The sequence below is a fragment of the Callorhinus ursinus genome, unplaced genomic scaffold (assembly GCF_003265705.2).
Source record: "Callorhinus ursinus isolate GAN/ISIS: 27379988/994484 unplaced genomic scaffold, GSC_fseal_2.0 scaffold72, whole genome shotgun sequence".
Taxonomy (NCBI): domain Eukaryota; kingdom Metazoa; phylum Chordata; class Mammalia; order Carnivora; family Otariidae; genus Callorhinus; species Callorhinus ursinus.
In genome coordinates, this window is record NW_027397134.1 from 4,719,133 (window position 1) to 4,734,865 (window position 15,733).

Sequence of the window (15,733 nt, forward strand, 5' to 3'; positions counted from 1 at the left end):
AGGTGGGGCGCATGCGCAGAAGCCACCCGCTCTCCCCTCTAGCGCGCTTTCCCATGGTGCCCAACGGCCAGCTTGCTTCCCGATTGGCTGTCTTCCGCCATCTTTGTTAAGGGCACCAAGGGGGCTCCTGGCCGCCTTCAAGGTCTGGGCGGAGGCCCCGCCCCACTCTGTTTGTGGATACGTGCCGGAAGGTTCTAGCGCGCAGATATGTGCGGGTCTGGGGAGAACGTGCAACGCCTGCGGTGGGCACAGGGTAGGAGGGAAGCGGACGAGCGACGCTCACGTGGTGCTAGGGACCGTCTCCTAATTCCGCGCCAGCACTACTGGTGTTTCCGGAGCTGGAGGGCGCTTTTGGTCCCGAGCCCAGCTTCCCGCAAGGTCACCGCTGACCGGGCTTCCCTACACGACCATGCAATGACAGAGACGTCCAGGGCTGAAAATGGAGTCCTTAATATTGAACCAATGGCCTTTATTTTCTCCATCTTTATTTGATGATGATAAAAAGCTAATTCTTTAAAATGAGCGCCTACTGGGTACCAAGCAACAACCCTGTGCTTACGGCCCTGGGTTGTTGCAGAGATTCAAAGAAATAATACGTGCAAAGCACTTAGAAGAGAGCTTTAACAAGTGAGTGCTCAGTACATGTGGGCTACTAGTAGGTTTTACAGACGTAGCTAATAGGTGGCACAACTTGGGATTTGAACCCAGAACCACCTGTCTTTAATGGCAGCCTCTTCACTGCCTGATACCTCCCAAATCCAAAGGATTCACAGCTTTAGCGAAGTGCACTCATTGCTCACGTGAGTAAACTGAGGTCCAGCTGGGGAAGAGTTTCTTAGTAATCACTACCACCCAAGACCACTCATTCTGTTCTCACTTCCCTGACGTCTTGTTTCCCTTGCCTCGTTCGTTCCTTCGTTCGTTCGTTCGTTCGTTCATTCATTCATTCACTCACCCATTCTAGGTCATTCATTCATTCATTCATCCATTCTAGGTCCTGCCCCCAAAGAATCTTGGTCTAGGGGTTATGCCGATCCAGTTAGACCTCAGAGCTTGATATATGAACAGGGTACCTGGCAGGAAGGCACTCGAGTCTAAATATCCACCTCACCAGGGTGCTCACTGTTCACCATCCCCAGCCTCATTAACTCAGCTCAACTTAAGAGCACGGGACCTGGAGCCACGGCCTGGATTCAAATGCCAGCTTCACCACTTCGCTGGATGACCTGGGAAAGTGACTCTTTTTCTTTTTTTTTTTTTTGCCTCTATTTTCTCGTCTATAAAGTAGGGGTCCCAGGTTGGTGGGAGTCTTTAAGGAAGTAATCTGTCTAGAGTCTTTAGCCAATGGTCTGGCCAGTAGTAAACTTAATAAATGCTTTCTTATAATTAATCTTTGCAACTGTCCCAGAAATGAACACTGTGTTCCCCATATAATAAATTAATAAAATGAGGCTCAGAGTACAGTCTCTTGCCTGAGGTCACACAGCTATAAAGTGTAACTAGGAAGCGTAGCATGCCGCATTTGAATCCCAGTCTCTTTGGCTCCAAAACTAGTCAGTCGTGGGAAAGGATTGCTCCAACCACTCAACCCCAGAGAAAACGTGAAGAATATTAATCTGTAAAACCCAAGCCTGGGAGAGGGGCTTCTGTGCGCGGGGTAATTTGCAGACGCTCCCTGCTGGCGGGGACCACACGACCTGTCCTTCAGCCCGGGACCTTCAGCCGGTCCCGCCGCGGCCGACTTGAGCGGTAGTGGAAGCTGAGGTGGTAACGGCAGCAGGACCCGCTGCAGTGTCTCCTACCGAGGCGGAAGCGCCATGTCCGAGCCACCCCCACGGGATGCGGAGCGCGACCTTTTCCGGGACACGTGGGTGCGGTACCTAGGTGAGTGGGGGGCGAGGGGCACGGCAACTCCCCCACCATGTGGCTGGAGAGGCAGAGGTCGCCAGACGCCGGTCAGGGCCCTGGAGAAGGTGGAAGGATCATAGTTCTCATTCTGCATGGGCCAGAGACGGCTCAGAGAGGGCTCGGGACTTGCCCAAGGTCACACAGCTCAGGTCCGCCCAGCCCGGTCCTCGGGGTCTGTGCTGGTCAGTCTCCCAGGTGTAGGCTCCAACCGGGCAGGGAGGAACGGGGTGAGCGGGCTGCCCTCTCGGGTATGTCTGGGCCCTGGCTGTGGAGTCGGTGTCTGGACACTCATACTGGCTCTGTTTGACACTCGGTTTTCTGCTTGGCATCAATACAGATGAACATTGTCTCTCTCATGGGGTGGTAGTTGGAAGGGTAGCATGAGATAAGGCACAGGAAAGACCTGGCACATGGTGAGTGCCTCATCAGCCGACCTGCTCTTAGTCTCTGCATTGGTGCCCATGTTTCTAGAACCTAGACTGGGAAAGCAAGGGAATGATAATTGTGACTGTACTCAGCTCTCCCACAATGGTCCTAGAGTCGAGGTGGACTTAATGGTTGCCTTTTTATAGACTGGGAAACGGAAGCTCAGAGAAATAAAATCGCTTATCTAAGGTCACTCAGCTACTATTTAGCAGGCTGGGATTAGGACCAGTGCCTCCTTGTAGAGCAAACCGGCCCCAGCACTGGAATTATTATTATTATTTTTTGTCTTTTTTTGAGAGAGAGAGAGAGAGGGGCTGAGGGAGACGGAGAAAATCTTAAGCAGGCTCCACGCACAGCACAGAGCCCATCTCAGGGCTCGATCTCATAATTCTGAGATCATGACCTAAGCCAAAATCAAGAGTCAGATGCTTAATGGACTGGGCAACTCAGCTGCCCCCCACCATCGAAATCAAATGTCTCCTCCCCAACAGGCTATGCCAATGAGGTGGGAGAGGCATTCCGCTCCCTGGTGCCAGCAGCCGTGGTGTGGCTGAGCTATGGTGTGTCCAGCTCCTACGTGCTGGCTGATGCCATTGACAAGGGCAAGAAGGCGGGAGCTGTGAGTGTTGGCTTGTCCCTTTACCCCTTACTGTAGTCTAGTCCCTTTGTGATTCCATCCACAGCCTGCATGTGGTAAAATACCTGGTGCAACAGTCCAGTCCCAACAACCTTGCCTGTTGCAGTCCATACCCCAGTCCTGTTTGTAGGGTCGCGCCCCCCGCCTCCAGCCCTGCATGTGAACTAGCCTGTACCCTACAGTTCTGGATGTGAATGAGTCCACCCTCAGCCTTGAATTGGTACAGTCCAGAACCTGACAGTAGTGTGGTTCTGTCCCCACTCCCACCCCCGCCCCCCACTGGCCACTTCCCTCCCCTGGTCCAGCCTCATGCCCCTTGTCCACAGGGTTTCCCACCTCTGCCCCTGCTGGGTTAATTATCTCTTGTCCCCACCAGATACCGAGCTCCGAAGCAGGCCGCAGCACCAGGGTGGCCGTGGCTGTGGTGGACACTTTTGTGTGGCAGGCTCTGGCTTCTGTGGCTATCCCAGGCTTCACTATCAACCGTGTGTGTGCTGCCTCTCTCTACATCCTGGGCACGGCCACGCGCTGGCCTCTGTCCGTCCGCAAGTGGACCACCACTGCACTGGGGCTTCTGGTCATCCCTGGCATCATCCACCCCATTGACAGGTGGGTGCCTCTTCCAGCCTCAGGGATCATCCACTCTGTAGGTGGCGAGAAGCTCTGAGAGACGTGGGGTGTCCCTACTTGGCATAGAACAATAGCAGCGGGGGCAGGGCTGGTAGTCAGGGCTCTGAGACAGAAAGGACAGTCTGTGCCTGTGTTCTGGCAAGTACCTTGGCAGTAAAGGTACGGGTGGTGCCTTGAGGGTATGGGACACAGGACCAGTAAATTCTAGAAAGAAAACCTAGTGTTAAAGAACAGTCTGAGGCAGGCAGGAACAGGTGCACATTGGAGGGGATGGATTTGGGGAGATTTTGGTGACGAAAGCCTGACGGAAACTGGGTTAAGTAAAATAAGAATGAATTGTTTCATGAAACCGAAAAGTCCAGAGTTATGCTGCTTTCAGGCATGGCTGGATTGAGGCACCCAAATGGTGTCATTAGGGGTCTTGGTCTCCCCAGCCTGCTGCCCTTCTTCCCACACCACCCCATGTTGGCTTCACTCACTTTCCCCACTTGGGAGCAGAGATGGCCTCCAGCAGCTCCTAGCTTCCTTCCCACCAGCTTAGCAAGCCCCATAGGAAGCTTCTCATAGTTGACCAAAAAAATCCCAAGGAAGGTTGTCATTTATCTATTCTGGACAGAGTGCCCACCCCTGAGCCCCAGTTTCTCTTTTCTGATTGGCCACACTTGGGTCATGTGCCTGCTCTTAGAACCAGAGAATGGGGCCAACTCAACCAGACCAACAGAGAGTGGGAGGAGCAGTCCTTTCCCAAGGGAACACAGCTGACCCAAAGACCCTAAGTGAGGCTTTTACCTTCTTTGTGCCTCAGTTTCCCTAACTGAATAAAGAAAAGGGTGATGTCTGCCGCCTGGATGGCACTTGTGTCCTGCATCTAGGAGTCCCTTTCCTAGCCCTGATCTCCTACCCCCCTTTCCCTTCCTCCCAGGGGTCACTTGCTCATCACTATCCACCACCCCACAGGTCAGTGGACTTCCTTTTGGACTCCAGCCTGCGCAAGCTCTACCCCTCAGTGGAGAAGCCCAGCTCCTCCTGACCCCACCCTGGTACTTGGCCTGTGGGTTGGCCCACTCCCTGCTCTGGTCCAACTTCTTCCTCCTGCCAGGGGATGTGGATGCCTGGCTCCCTGGGGTCTGAGGCCCTGGCATCTGAGTATTTTGAGCCAGATGGGAACTGAGAGACAAAGGCCTCAAGGAGCGGCAGCTGCTGTGACTCACAGAAAGGGAGACCTGAACCCCATCTGCTTCCATGGAATCCGTGATACTGAGGGGGAGTGGACTTGTTTTTTTGACAGGAAAGTAACATCCTCCCATGGAGGATACAGAAGCCCAGATAGGGCAAGGAATACAGCCAAGATCACTTAGCAAGCTGGAGCCCCAGGAGCCCCAGTGGCTTGGCCCCATGGCAGTGTGGCTGGGCCGAGAAGCAGCAGACACTCAGAAATGCAGGAGTGCAGTCATGGGCACCCTGAGGACTGATTCTCCAGCTAGCCCAGCCCTGGTGCTGGACCTGCTCTGGCCTGGCTGGAAGGCAGGACAGCCCCCGGTCCAATAAATCCTCAAGAAGTTGAGTTCTCTTCTCCTGTTCTCTTGGGGATGAGCAGGGGTGTGGTGCTGGGGAGCAGGCCCTGGGGGCCCTCAGAGGTAGGAGCTGACTTCTCCGGCCACGCATGGCTCACAGTATGTCAGGTACTCCTCACCCACCAACGCTCCCCTGCAGATGCCTGGGATCCCACCCTTGGTGCTGCCAGTCTCCTTTGGGCATTGACCTCTCTGCAAGCCTCCTAAAGCACCAGCTCCTCTGGAAGGGATACCACCTGAGCCTGAAGGTGCCCAAGATGAAGACAACTCCCATATGAGTATCAACGGGGGACTCCCAGGAGGAGACTCAGGAACCTTGGAGAAAAGGGAGCGACCCAGGAGGCTGTCCCCAGGAGCACTGAAGGGGGCATTCCTCCTTGATTCTGGGCCAGGCCCTTTTTGGCTGCTAACAACTCAGAGGAGTAGAAAGATGGGGAGTGGGGTTTGGGATATGGAGCATGGGGCAGAAGCAGGCCTAGGTCCCTGTCGCTCAGCCCTGACCCAAGCCACAAATCAGTTCCAGCCGAGACCCTGGCCATGCCCCTCGCAGCTTGGGTGCAGGCTTGGCAGCTAGCCCCCTCCCCAGAGAGAACCCCTGCACCTGGATGGGGACTTACAGGGGCCTAGGGACTGGGCAGGATTGCTGGTGAGACAGGATGGGGGCTCAGGTTGTGGCTCATGCTCTGGGGGAGTCTGTAGCTACAGGGTAAATCTCTCTGATGGTGGGCCTTTCTCTGCTGCCCTTCTCATCCCACAGCAGCTGGGTTTCTTTCCCAGGCTCCCCTTGCCCTGTGCCCAGTCTCCTACTGCTCCCTCCGGCTCCCTTCAATGCTCTGAGCCCCCTTCTAGGCCCCTCTCCAGTCCTGCACCTCCCCATCTCCCCACCAGGGTCGACCCACACCTGCATCCCTATGACATCTGGGCACTGCCACCCAGTTCCCTGCTCACAGGGTCTCTACCTTGGTCACTGACATCATGGTGTAAACATGTTCTTTTCTTGCCTTGGGACAAATAGCTTCATTTTCTCTCAACTTTGAGCATCAGTGAGCAGATAACCAGGTCAGAAGGTTAGAGGTGTATAGAGGTTCAGTGGGTGGATGGCTTCAAGCCTTCCGGTGGGATATCTTTGTCTTCCCTTTGTCTCTGGGAAGTCCACTGAGGAGGCTTCCCACAGGATGATCTGGTCCTTTGAACTGAGTCAGGCTTCTGACTCCAGGGGTTGCAGAGGTGAGTGAGGGAGCCCTTTTCCAGAGCCTGGGCCCTTCTTGGGATCCCCTTCACAGTGGGAAACACTGGGGCCCCAGATTCAGGGGCCCCCTGGCAATCCCAGCAGAACCTGGTTCTGGCCTCTTCCTCCCTTCCCCCTGCCCCCACTTGGCCCCCATTCATGGCCTGCCAGAGTAAAGCCTGAAACCTCAGGCAAGTTAGCTGTGAGCTCATTCACTCCATCACTGTGGAAGCCACTCACCCCTCTGAGCCTCCTCATCCTGAAGAAGAATAACTGCGGTCCACTGTATATGGTTAATAAATGCTACCCTTTTACTGCCAGGCAGCTCCTCTTTTTCTGTGATGACCATGGGATTCTCCCAAGAATCCTGCGCAGTACCTCAGTGTTTATAGCAATGTCCACAATAGCCAAACTGTGCAAAGAGCCCAGATGTGCATTGACAGATGAATGGATAAAGAAGATGTGGTATGTATACACAATGGAATATTAATCGGTCATCAAAAAGTTGAAATCTTACCATTTGCAACAATATGGATGGAACTAGAGGTATGCTAAGCGAAATAAGTCAATCAGAGAAAGACAATTACATGATTTCACTCATATGTGGAATTTTAGAAACAAAACGAGGGGAAGGGAGGGAAAAATAAGACGAAATCAGAGAGGGAGACAAACCATAAGAGACTCTTAACTAGAGGAAACAAACAGGGTTGCTGGAGGGGAGGGGAGTGGATGGGGTAAGTGCGTGATGGACATTACGGAGGGCACGTGACGGAATGAACCCTGGGTGTTATATGCAACTGATGAATCACTAAATTCTACTTCTGAAACTAATACACTACATGTTAATTAATTGAATTTAAATTAAAAAAAAATCCTATGCAGTAGACAAAATCATCCCCATTTTATTTTATTTTTAAAAGATTTTATTTATTTATTTGACAGAGAGAGACACAGTGTAAGAGGGAACACAAGCAGAGGGAGTGGGAGAGGGAGAAGCAGGCTTCCCGAGGAGCAGGGAGCCCGCTGTGGGGCTCAGTCCCAGGGCCCTGGGATCATGACCTGAGCCAAAGGTAGACACTTAACGACTGAGCCACTCAGGTGCCCCAAAATCATCCCCATTTTAGAGATAAGGAAACTGAGGCTTGAGGTCACATAGGTACAAGGTAGTCCAGTACTCCCATACTCTCTCCACGTCATCAATACAGTCTGGCTGGTGGCAGCTGTTGCCCATCCCCCTCACACCCATGACAGGGACTCTGCTCACGGTGGTGTTGATGTCCATCCTAGGCCTGCAGTGGGTGAAGACCCACTGCCTCTGGTTCAGGACACAGAGCCTTGCAGGCATGTCTAGCACCAGGCCTAGGCAGTGGGGTCTAAGGAGTCCCCAGTGCCTACTGGGGTTTTCAAAGAAAAAGATATTCACCAATGACTCTGCCACTCATGGTTTTCCTGAGGTGGGGCTGGAGGAAATTAGTTCTCCAAGAGCAGGAGTTAGTGTTGGGTCTCCTGGGAGGTGATGCCCCTAGGAATGAGCAGGTCTTGTGCCTGCCACATGTGAACTTGGGCAGCAGTGCTGGGGTGGTGGGCAAACCGTGGCTTGCCTGGGGGCGCTGGAATCAGGGTGCTTCTCCCTTTGCTCCTTTAATGTTTGCTCAGGGGCCCAGCAGCCCCCTAGGCAGCAGTAGGGCCTCTTCTGGATGCCTGAGACCTGGCCCATCTGGAGGCTTACTTTGCACATCCTCTTGCTGTGGGCCAATGAGTGGTGTACTAGAGGTGTTCATAGGGGCCAGAACCGAGATCGTTGCCTTTTTAGGAATCATTTTAAACATAGCCATTATTAAAAATTAAATGATGGGGAGGGACACCTGGGTGGCTCAGTCGGTTAAGCGTCTGCCTTCGACTCGGGTCATGATCTCAGGGTCCTGGGATCCAGCCCTGCTTTGGGCTCCCCACTCAGCCCGGAGTCTGCTGCTCTCTCTCCCTCTGCCCCTCCCCCATTCATCCCCCCCCAAATAAATAAATAAAATCTTTAAAAAGGTTAAATAATGGGGAGAGGCTAGCACAAGGCAGCTGAGGCATGTCGGAGCGTGAAGGGCCTGATTGCTGTAATAACCGGAGGAGCCTCCGGTCTAGGTCTGGCCACGGTGGAGCGACCGGTGGGGCAAGAGGCCACTGCCGTGTTTCTGGACCTGCCCAACTCTGATGGGCAACGTGCAGTAACTAAAAAAGTACAGCTTCTCAACTCTGCTTAGTGACTTCTCTTGGGTAGCCTGAAATAGGTCACCAGGGGACTTTCTACACCATGGAGATCAACAAATCAGGGTCCGCCCGCCGTGGGAGCCAGGGGTTAAATGTTTACCAGCACACCACTGCTCTGGCCCTCCTGCCGACCCAGGAGGTGGGTCATAGCACCATCCCCCTGTGCAGAACCCCATCTAGGATCAGACAGGGCAAGTGACTTGGCAGAAGCCTCACAGTCTACAGGGTCACAGGTAAGACTCAGCCCTGCTCTGCTCTTCCTCCTCCCCAAAAGGCCAGGCAGGGAGAAGGGAAGGTGGCCTTGGCTGCAGCCCCTGCTTGTCTGGAGCCTTCATTCCAGCTTTTTCCTCCTCCAGCTGGTACCCCAGCACCTGATGCTTGGGCTCAGGCCCTTCTTGCTCACTCTTCCTTGGGTGTTTCCATTCACTCATGTAGCTTCTGGCCCCAATCCTCTGTCACCACATGCCCTATCTGTCCCCTCCAGCCTTGGATGAGGGCAGCAGCCTCTGGCTTGTCTCCCCCCCTCCTGCCGCCAGCTTTTCTATCTAGCCAACCGCTTCTTAAAATGTTCAGAACAGTGTCCAGACTCCTTGAGGTGGCTCTTAGAGCGCTTAGACCCCACCCTTGCCCCCTACCCTAAATCTTCATTTCAGCTGTTCTGTCCTTTCTGGTTTCTTGGATCTGGCATTTGTCTCGACTGGGCTTTCTCATACACTGTTCCCTCCAACTGGGACACTCCCTTCCAATCTTTCCCCCACTGCTTCCTGCAGGCCCACGCACCCTCCCCTGACTATAGCCCACTTAATTCCTGCCCCCTCAAGTACCCTCTGATCCCCTAGGACTAGCATTGGAGCCTCCTCTGTGCTTCCTCCAGCCCAATAGTTCCTCCACTGCCTGAGAGGAGGGCCAGACCCCTGTTGGGATTGGGGGCAGGGAGGCTTGTCTTCTCCCACCCCCTTCAGAGCTTTGTCCAAGAGCATTCTGGGAGTTGGGAATCCCGTGGCCACCTTCATGCAATGCTCAGCATCACCACAAGGAGGCAGCACCACAAAACATGCTCTTGTTGGCTGGTTCAAACTGCCTCCGGGATTATTGAGAACAGTGTGGGTCAAGTCCTGTGCTAAGCACTTCCTGTGATGTGGCTCATTTACTCTTTACAATCACATCATAGTTAGGTCCCTGTTTCCTGGAGTTGGAGTCACTGGCCCAAGCTCACACAGTCTGGCCCCTACCCCTCCCTGCCCACCCACATAACTCAACATTCCTCTCCCCCTCCTCCAGCCCAGTTCTGATTCTGTATCTACTGCCTCCAAGCCTGTGGCTCTCTACACAGTTGGGGAGCACCTGACTCACAGGCTGTGTGATCATGGGCAAGTTTACCTAACTTCTCTGAGCCTTGGTTTCCTCACCAAACAATTCTCTGTAATGACCTCCTGAAGCTGCTGCCAGGATTACAGGAGAAATGGCTCACAAAGCGTTCAGCCAGAGCAGGGCTCACAGAGAGAGCTCCACAAACATTGGCTATTATCAGTGTGTCAAGAGGCCTCTCCTTCAAGGACAAATGATTGAATCATTCCACCTGATAACCAACCAGATATAAATTATGCCAATTATATGCTTCAAGGATTCCACTACTAAGAATTTATTCAGAGGAAATAATGGGCGGTCATCCCAAGGTGTGCAGCTGAGGGTCATTGTCATGGTCTTATTTGTAGGAACTAAAAATCTTGGAAACTCCTTAAATGCCCGATGCATAAAGGAACATTCTTCTGATCTGATCATGCTGGTGGCTGAATCTCCCCAGAGACCTTCTGTTCTGATATGTTCTATGACTCCTGACGGCCCCCAGGATCCAATCTGAACACCTCAGCCTGGCATTCAGAGCCTCAAGATCTTGGTAGCCTTCTCTCTCACCGTGACACATCTGCGCACCTGCATTCCTGCCTCCGTTGAGGCCTTGCCATTCCCCGGATGTGCCCTGCACGTTAACCTCTGTGCCTTCACTCAGGCCATGCCACCGACCAGGAGTGCCCTCTCCCCATCTGTCTTCCTCTGTTGCCAGCCCTCAGCGTCCAGCTCTGATGGTATCTGCCCCATGAATGCTTCTCGACTTTTCCTCCCAGACAGGATCATCTTGCCGTACAGCACCTTCAGTCATCACACTCCCCCCCTCCCCTTGGACAAGAGTTATGAAAGACACCCACATAAAACCTGGATGGAGCGCTTGCTGTATGCCCGGCATTGCACTAAGCCTTGTGTTACATAACCTCCGTAAGAGCCAATGCAATAGGCGCCATACCATCCTACAGCTGAGAAAATGAAGCCCACTGTGCGGTAAGCCTTCTGTCAGCGTTAACTCTTAACTAACCTTATTAAATCCTCATGAGTAAGGGGGACTTTGGGGTCCTTTCTAAAATCAGGAGGCATGGCGGGCAGGTGGGGGAGTGTGGAAATATTTGGCCTGTGCCCCACTCAGCCATAGGGGCTCAGGTGAAACGGTTCCTTCCCCAGCCTCTTCTGGGCCAATTTAAGGAAGCTTGTGGGGGGCTGGCCATGTTTCTTTTCATTATGGCCACCCCCAGCAGGCTCCTGCAAGTTGTTCTCTTCTTGCTGCAGCTTGATGAGGTCTGGGCAGTGAGGCTCCCTTAGGATCAGGAGTGCTGGGTGGGGGTCCTTCCCCCTGCGCTCCCTGAGCTGAGCGCTGCCAGCAGTGCACCTGGTGAGCCTCCTTGAGGATAATTCGTCCCACACTGTCTGGCCTGGGCAGCAGCAAGGGCCCAGCTGGGGAGCCCAAGCCTCAAGAAGCAGGATTGCCCTCAAGTCCAGGATGGTCCTGTTCAGCGTGGGACAAGGCTGAAAGTCTCCCAAGAAACAGGGTGAAGGTCAGGGAAGAGGAACGGGCGACCCAGGATTCTGGTGTCCTCAGCTCTCAGCTGGGGAAGAAACAAGGGACTCCAGGGCTGGAGGCTATGGGAGGTGAGGCCAAGTGTTGAAAGGCAACCAGCACAGCAACTCATAGGCCATTAGGAAAGAAGTTCCCTCCTCCAGGTATGCCCAGGATGCCAAGCCTCACCTCCCACCTCCCCTGTCTGTGGGGACCCACCAGACCCGCTTGACCTATGGTGCCCCTTCTTCTGCAGTCACCCAGCTTAGGCTGCTCCTCAGGCAGGAAGTGAACAGTTCTGCGGCAGCCGGCCCATCATGGACCCCGCAGAGCCCTCCAAAGGACACCCCCCCAGAAGCCCTCACCCCATACCCCACAGCCCCTGCAGGTTACCCTCCAGGTACTGCGCGGTGAGTCTCAGGGCTGGTGTGTGTAGCCATGGTGGGGGTGGAGTGGGGACCCCTGAGGATTGCCTAAGGAGGGCAGAGTGTGGGCCACCTGTACCATCCTGTGTTGGGCCTCAGTTTTCTGCCCTTAGTGGGACAGGTGTGCACCCATTTGGTAGATGAGACCAGGGTAAAAGAACTGAAGTTCAACCTTTTCTCTGAGCTTCCATCATCCCACCTGTAAAATGGGTATAGCAAACATTTCTAGGACCATTCGGGAATAAATGGAATTATGGTTGTGACCTAATAGGCATGCAGTAGATGCTTGTTAGGAGGCGACCATGACTACTTGCTGGGAATAACCCCCTTCCCTCTCTTCCCTCAGATGGCTTGCCTATATAGAAGGTTCATGGCGGACTCCTGAAGCCTGCATCCAGCCGGTGTCAAATTGGGCTGTGAAACTCTATGTGGATGAGTGTGTGGGCTCTCGGAACTGGTACCTGAACCACTCCCAGAGGATATACACCCTTGTCTTCCACCAAGGGTCTATGAGGCTGTTGGGGGCAGCACGAGGGAGGGCAGGGGGCTCATCCCTACCCTGGGATCTTGCTTAGCTGGACCGTTGGTGTAATCACGTATAGAGGTCTCTCTTTTTGCACTTGGTCATTGGTGACCAGCCTTTTTTTGTGTCTGGTTTGAACTTGTCTGGGTCTGAACATGTCCACCTGGGCTGTGAGTTTGGCAAAGGATGGGCTGTCCTTCCCAGCCAGGGTGCAAGCTGTTGAGCAGCGGCAGAAACCTTAGAGTCTTATCACTTGGGGCTGATTTTCTAACATCTGCTCTTTGCTCAGGCTAAACACAATTGTCCCTGAGCTCTAGTAATGGGGTGGACATTCTTTAATGTGGCTTTAAGTGGCAAGAAGGTCCCAGAGTATGAGCCTCTCCATGGCTTCCCAGGAAACTTGGTCTGACCAGTCTGTGAGTTGAAGGTCCCTCTGGCCCCCTTGGCTGTCCCCAGGTGCCACTCAATAGGCCCCAGGTCTGGCCCTTGGTCCCAGCAGGATGAGACACTACAGTTCGGCATGGCGGCCGTCATGCTCAACAATGATGTGGAAGAGAATGAGGTGAGGGCCGTGCCTCAGGCCCAGCTGGAGGTCCGGGGACTCTCTTCCTATTATTCTGCTTCCCTTCCCAGGACTGTTTTGGGTAGAGCTGGGGGTCAGCCCAGAGAGGGGTACTGAATCTCCTGATAGGATCTACAGATTTAGCAAATAAAACTACAGGATTTCCAGTGAAGCTTGAGTTTCAAATAAAAAATGATTTTTTTTTTTAGTATAAACAAGTCACCCATATTTCCCGAGACCCATTTAGACTAAATTTTAAGAGATTTAACTGGATGCCTGTATTTTATCTGGCAACCCTAACCCCTGCGAATGGCAGTGGGATAGGGATCCAGAGGAGCCATGGGAGCCCAGGAGGACCCTCTCAATGGGTGTTGGTGTTCCAGATTCTTCCTTAGTCCATCCTTCCAAGGTGTATATTTCACTTGCTTGGTGAGCATCTGGAGTTGGACAAGACCCTTTGAGACTGGTCAGAAATCCTGTTTTTACAACACTTCCTCATACAGGTGAGGGTTCTTTCTTTCGAGCTGTGGGACACTGGGCAAACCCCTTCCCCATTTTGGGCCTTGGGGGGAGGGGGCCCCATTTCCAAAGTGAAAGTGTTTGCTGCCCTGATGTGTGGGCCCTGGGTCATGGAAGCTGGGCAATGGGGAGTGGTGGAAGGCCCCACCTGGCCCTCTACTGGGATGCTTCATCTGTACCATGGGAAATCCTTATGCTGGAAATGTAGGTGGCCTCTCCCTGGTATAGGCAAACCAGGGAGAGGGGGGTCCAGAGGGGCCAGGGGATGGACTGCTGTCACCCAGCTAATAGGGGCCGTGCTGGAATTGGGATTCGGGGCAGGCCTCTCCCCTGGGGCAGACTGTCTTCCCCCTACCCCCCCCCCCGACTGAGCATGTCTTTCTGTCTGGACCATTGGCAGCTCGCAGCTGGTAAGTGGGAGAGCTCTGTGCATGACGGCTGTGACTTTAGCTGCTCCCATCCACAAAGAGGCTGGCGCTGTGGTAAGGCAGAGTAGAACCAGGTTAGAGGGGCTACTGGGGGGAGGGCATGGCTTGTGTGGCCAATGGATGTCACCGAATCTGCCACCAGCATGGCCCCTGGGCTGGGAGGGTAGACAGGGTGGTAAGTCAGGGGGCAGGGGCCAGGAAGAAATTGTGGCTGGGGTGGGGTAGGCTGTGGGCCATCAGGTCGCCTGCAGCTGCCTCTTCTGTCCCATGGAGCTTGGAGGGGGCAGCTTGCTCTGCTTGGCGCCAGGACGTATGCCGGGGACACTAATAACTCATTCTCCTGCCCTCCTTTACCAAGCAAATACAATAAACAAATATATAACCATCCAAGACAACTTAGATACTTCAAAAAGATCTAATCCTACAACGCAAACCATCGTTAATAAACAGCTTAGTGTAACCATATCCAGGCAGGTTTTGTTGTCTGTACACATGAATATAATGGTCCAGTTTTTATGGTATTCTATAAAACCTTCTAGAATACTCTACAGACAGCTCTGTAGGTCAGATACCTCTTTGACATTGATGATGTATATCCGTGGGATGGAGGTATTAGAATTGAATCAGTACCTTGGGGAGGGCTATTTGTGTTGTTCAGTTATTTTCTCTTAATTCCTGTTACATGACACCTCACTGCCCCCTGCCCCCATTTAGCAGGTGAACACACACCTACTTAGGAGTTAGCTGGCTCGGAGCCTCTGCCAGGGGCTGGGAAGGGAGAAAGATGCCAGGGCTAACAGCTTCCCCTCCCCAGAATTCCCAGGTTAAGGGAACACCCATATGGTGGTTGTGGGGCCACTGAGGTTCAAGAAGCTGCCGACATCATGGTTTAAAGGGAGGTGCAGGGCTGGGAGGCAGCCTAGGCCCGAAAATGTCTGGTCACCCCCTCCACCATCCACATTCATGGACACTTGCCTTCAGTCCTGACCTCACTGCCCTGTCCTATCCCCAGCCACACCCTGCTTCCCCACATGTTCCTGGTTTTTCTTTTCCTACTTTGAAGAACTCTGGGCTTGAGGTCCACTCCAGCTGTCCTGCATGGCCTGTCCCGCACCTCTGGGCAGTCCTGAGCCACTCCCTCGCCCCTCCCTCCAGCCTCTTGCAAGACGCTGAAGGACTTGGTGGCGGTGGTTTTGGCCTTCAGTGGGGTCACTCTGCTGCTGACCCTGAAGAAAGTGGGCAAGGTCTTCTAGCTGCACTGCCCCCTTGGCTGCCTGGGGAGCACGCTGGGGTGGGGGGGGTGGCCTGTCTGATCAGGACACCCAGGAGATGGAGTCAGTGGCCGGGGCAATGGAGAGACCTCTTCTGAAGAGGAGATTGATATGATGTCCCAGTCTACCATCAAGGAAAGCTGGGAGGCGGCAGGCCCTTCGGAAGACAACTAAACCACCCTTTTATTTACGCACAATAAAGATTTCTATTTCTCTAGTGCTCTGGTCGTGCCTTAACTCTCCCTGGCACTCGTGTGTGTTGGACAAATACGACCTCTTAACTGCATGATGTGAAGTGGGCTCTCTGGAGAGGCCATTGCAGTAGTGGCTTCCTGAGGAGGGTGCCTGTTTAGCACCAATTGGCTTGTTCTCTGCCCATGGGTTGCCCTGGCCTGGAGTCTGCATGGTAAGTGGCCCAGACTGTCAAATTTGATCTGTCTTATGGGAAATAGCCAGCAG

General features: G+C 53.5%; 1 protein-coding gene across 1 annotated transcript; it reads left to right on the forward strand.

Moving 5' to 3' along the window:
* Nucleotides 1-30: 30 nt before the first annotated feature.
* Nucleotides 31-7,118, forward strand: MTFP1 (mitochondrial fission process 1). Its single transcript, XM_025858167.2, has 4 exons — nucleotides 31-1,884; nucleotides 2,826-2,953; nucleotides 3,348-3,580; nucleotides 4,559-7,118. Exons 1-4 carry the CDS (start codon nucleotides 1,818-1,820, stop codon nucleotides 4,629-4,631), a joined length of 501 nt encoding a protein of 166 aa, XP_025713952.1. The 5' UTR covers nucleotides 31-1,817; the 3' UTR covers nucleotides 4,632-7,118.
* Nucleotides 7,119-15,733: the final 8,615 nt, after the last annotated feature.

Excerpts from the sequence above, each read along its gene's own strand:
- MTFP1 (XM_025858167.2), top strand. The coding sequence starts at position 1,818 with ATGTCCGAGCCACCCCCACGGGATGCGGAGCGCGACCTTTTCCGGGAC. Across the intron at positions 2,954-3,347 it reads AGGGCAAGAAGGCGGGAGCT|ATACCGAGCTCCGAAGCAGG; the intron begins GTGAGTGTTGGC and ends TGTCCCCACCAG. Across the intron at positions 3,581-4,558 it reads ATCATCCACCCCATTGACAG|GTCAGTGGACTTCCTTTTGG; the intron begins GTGGGTGCCTCT and ends ACCACCCCACAG.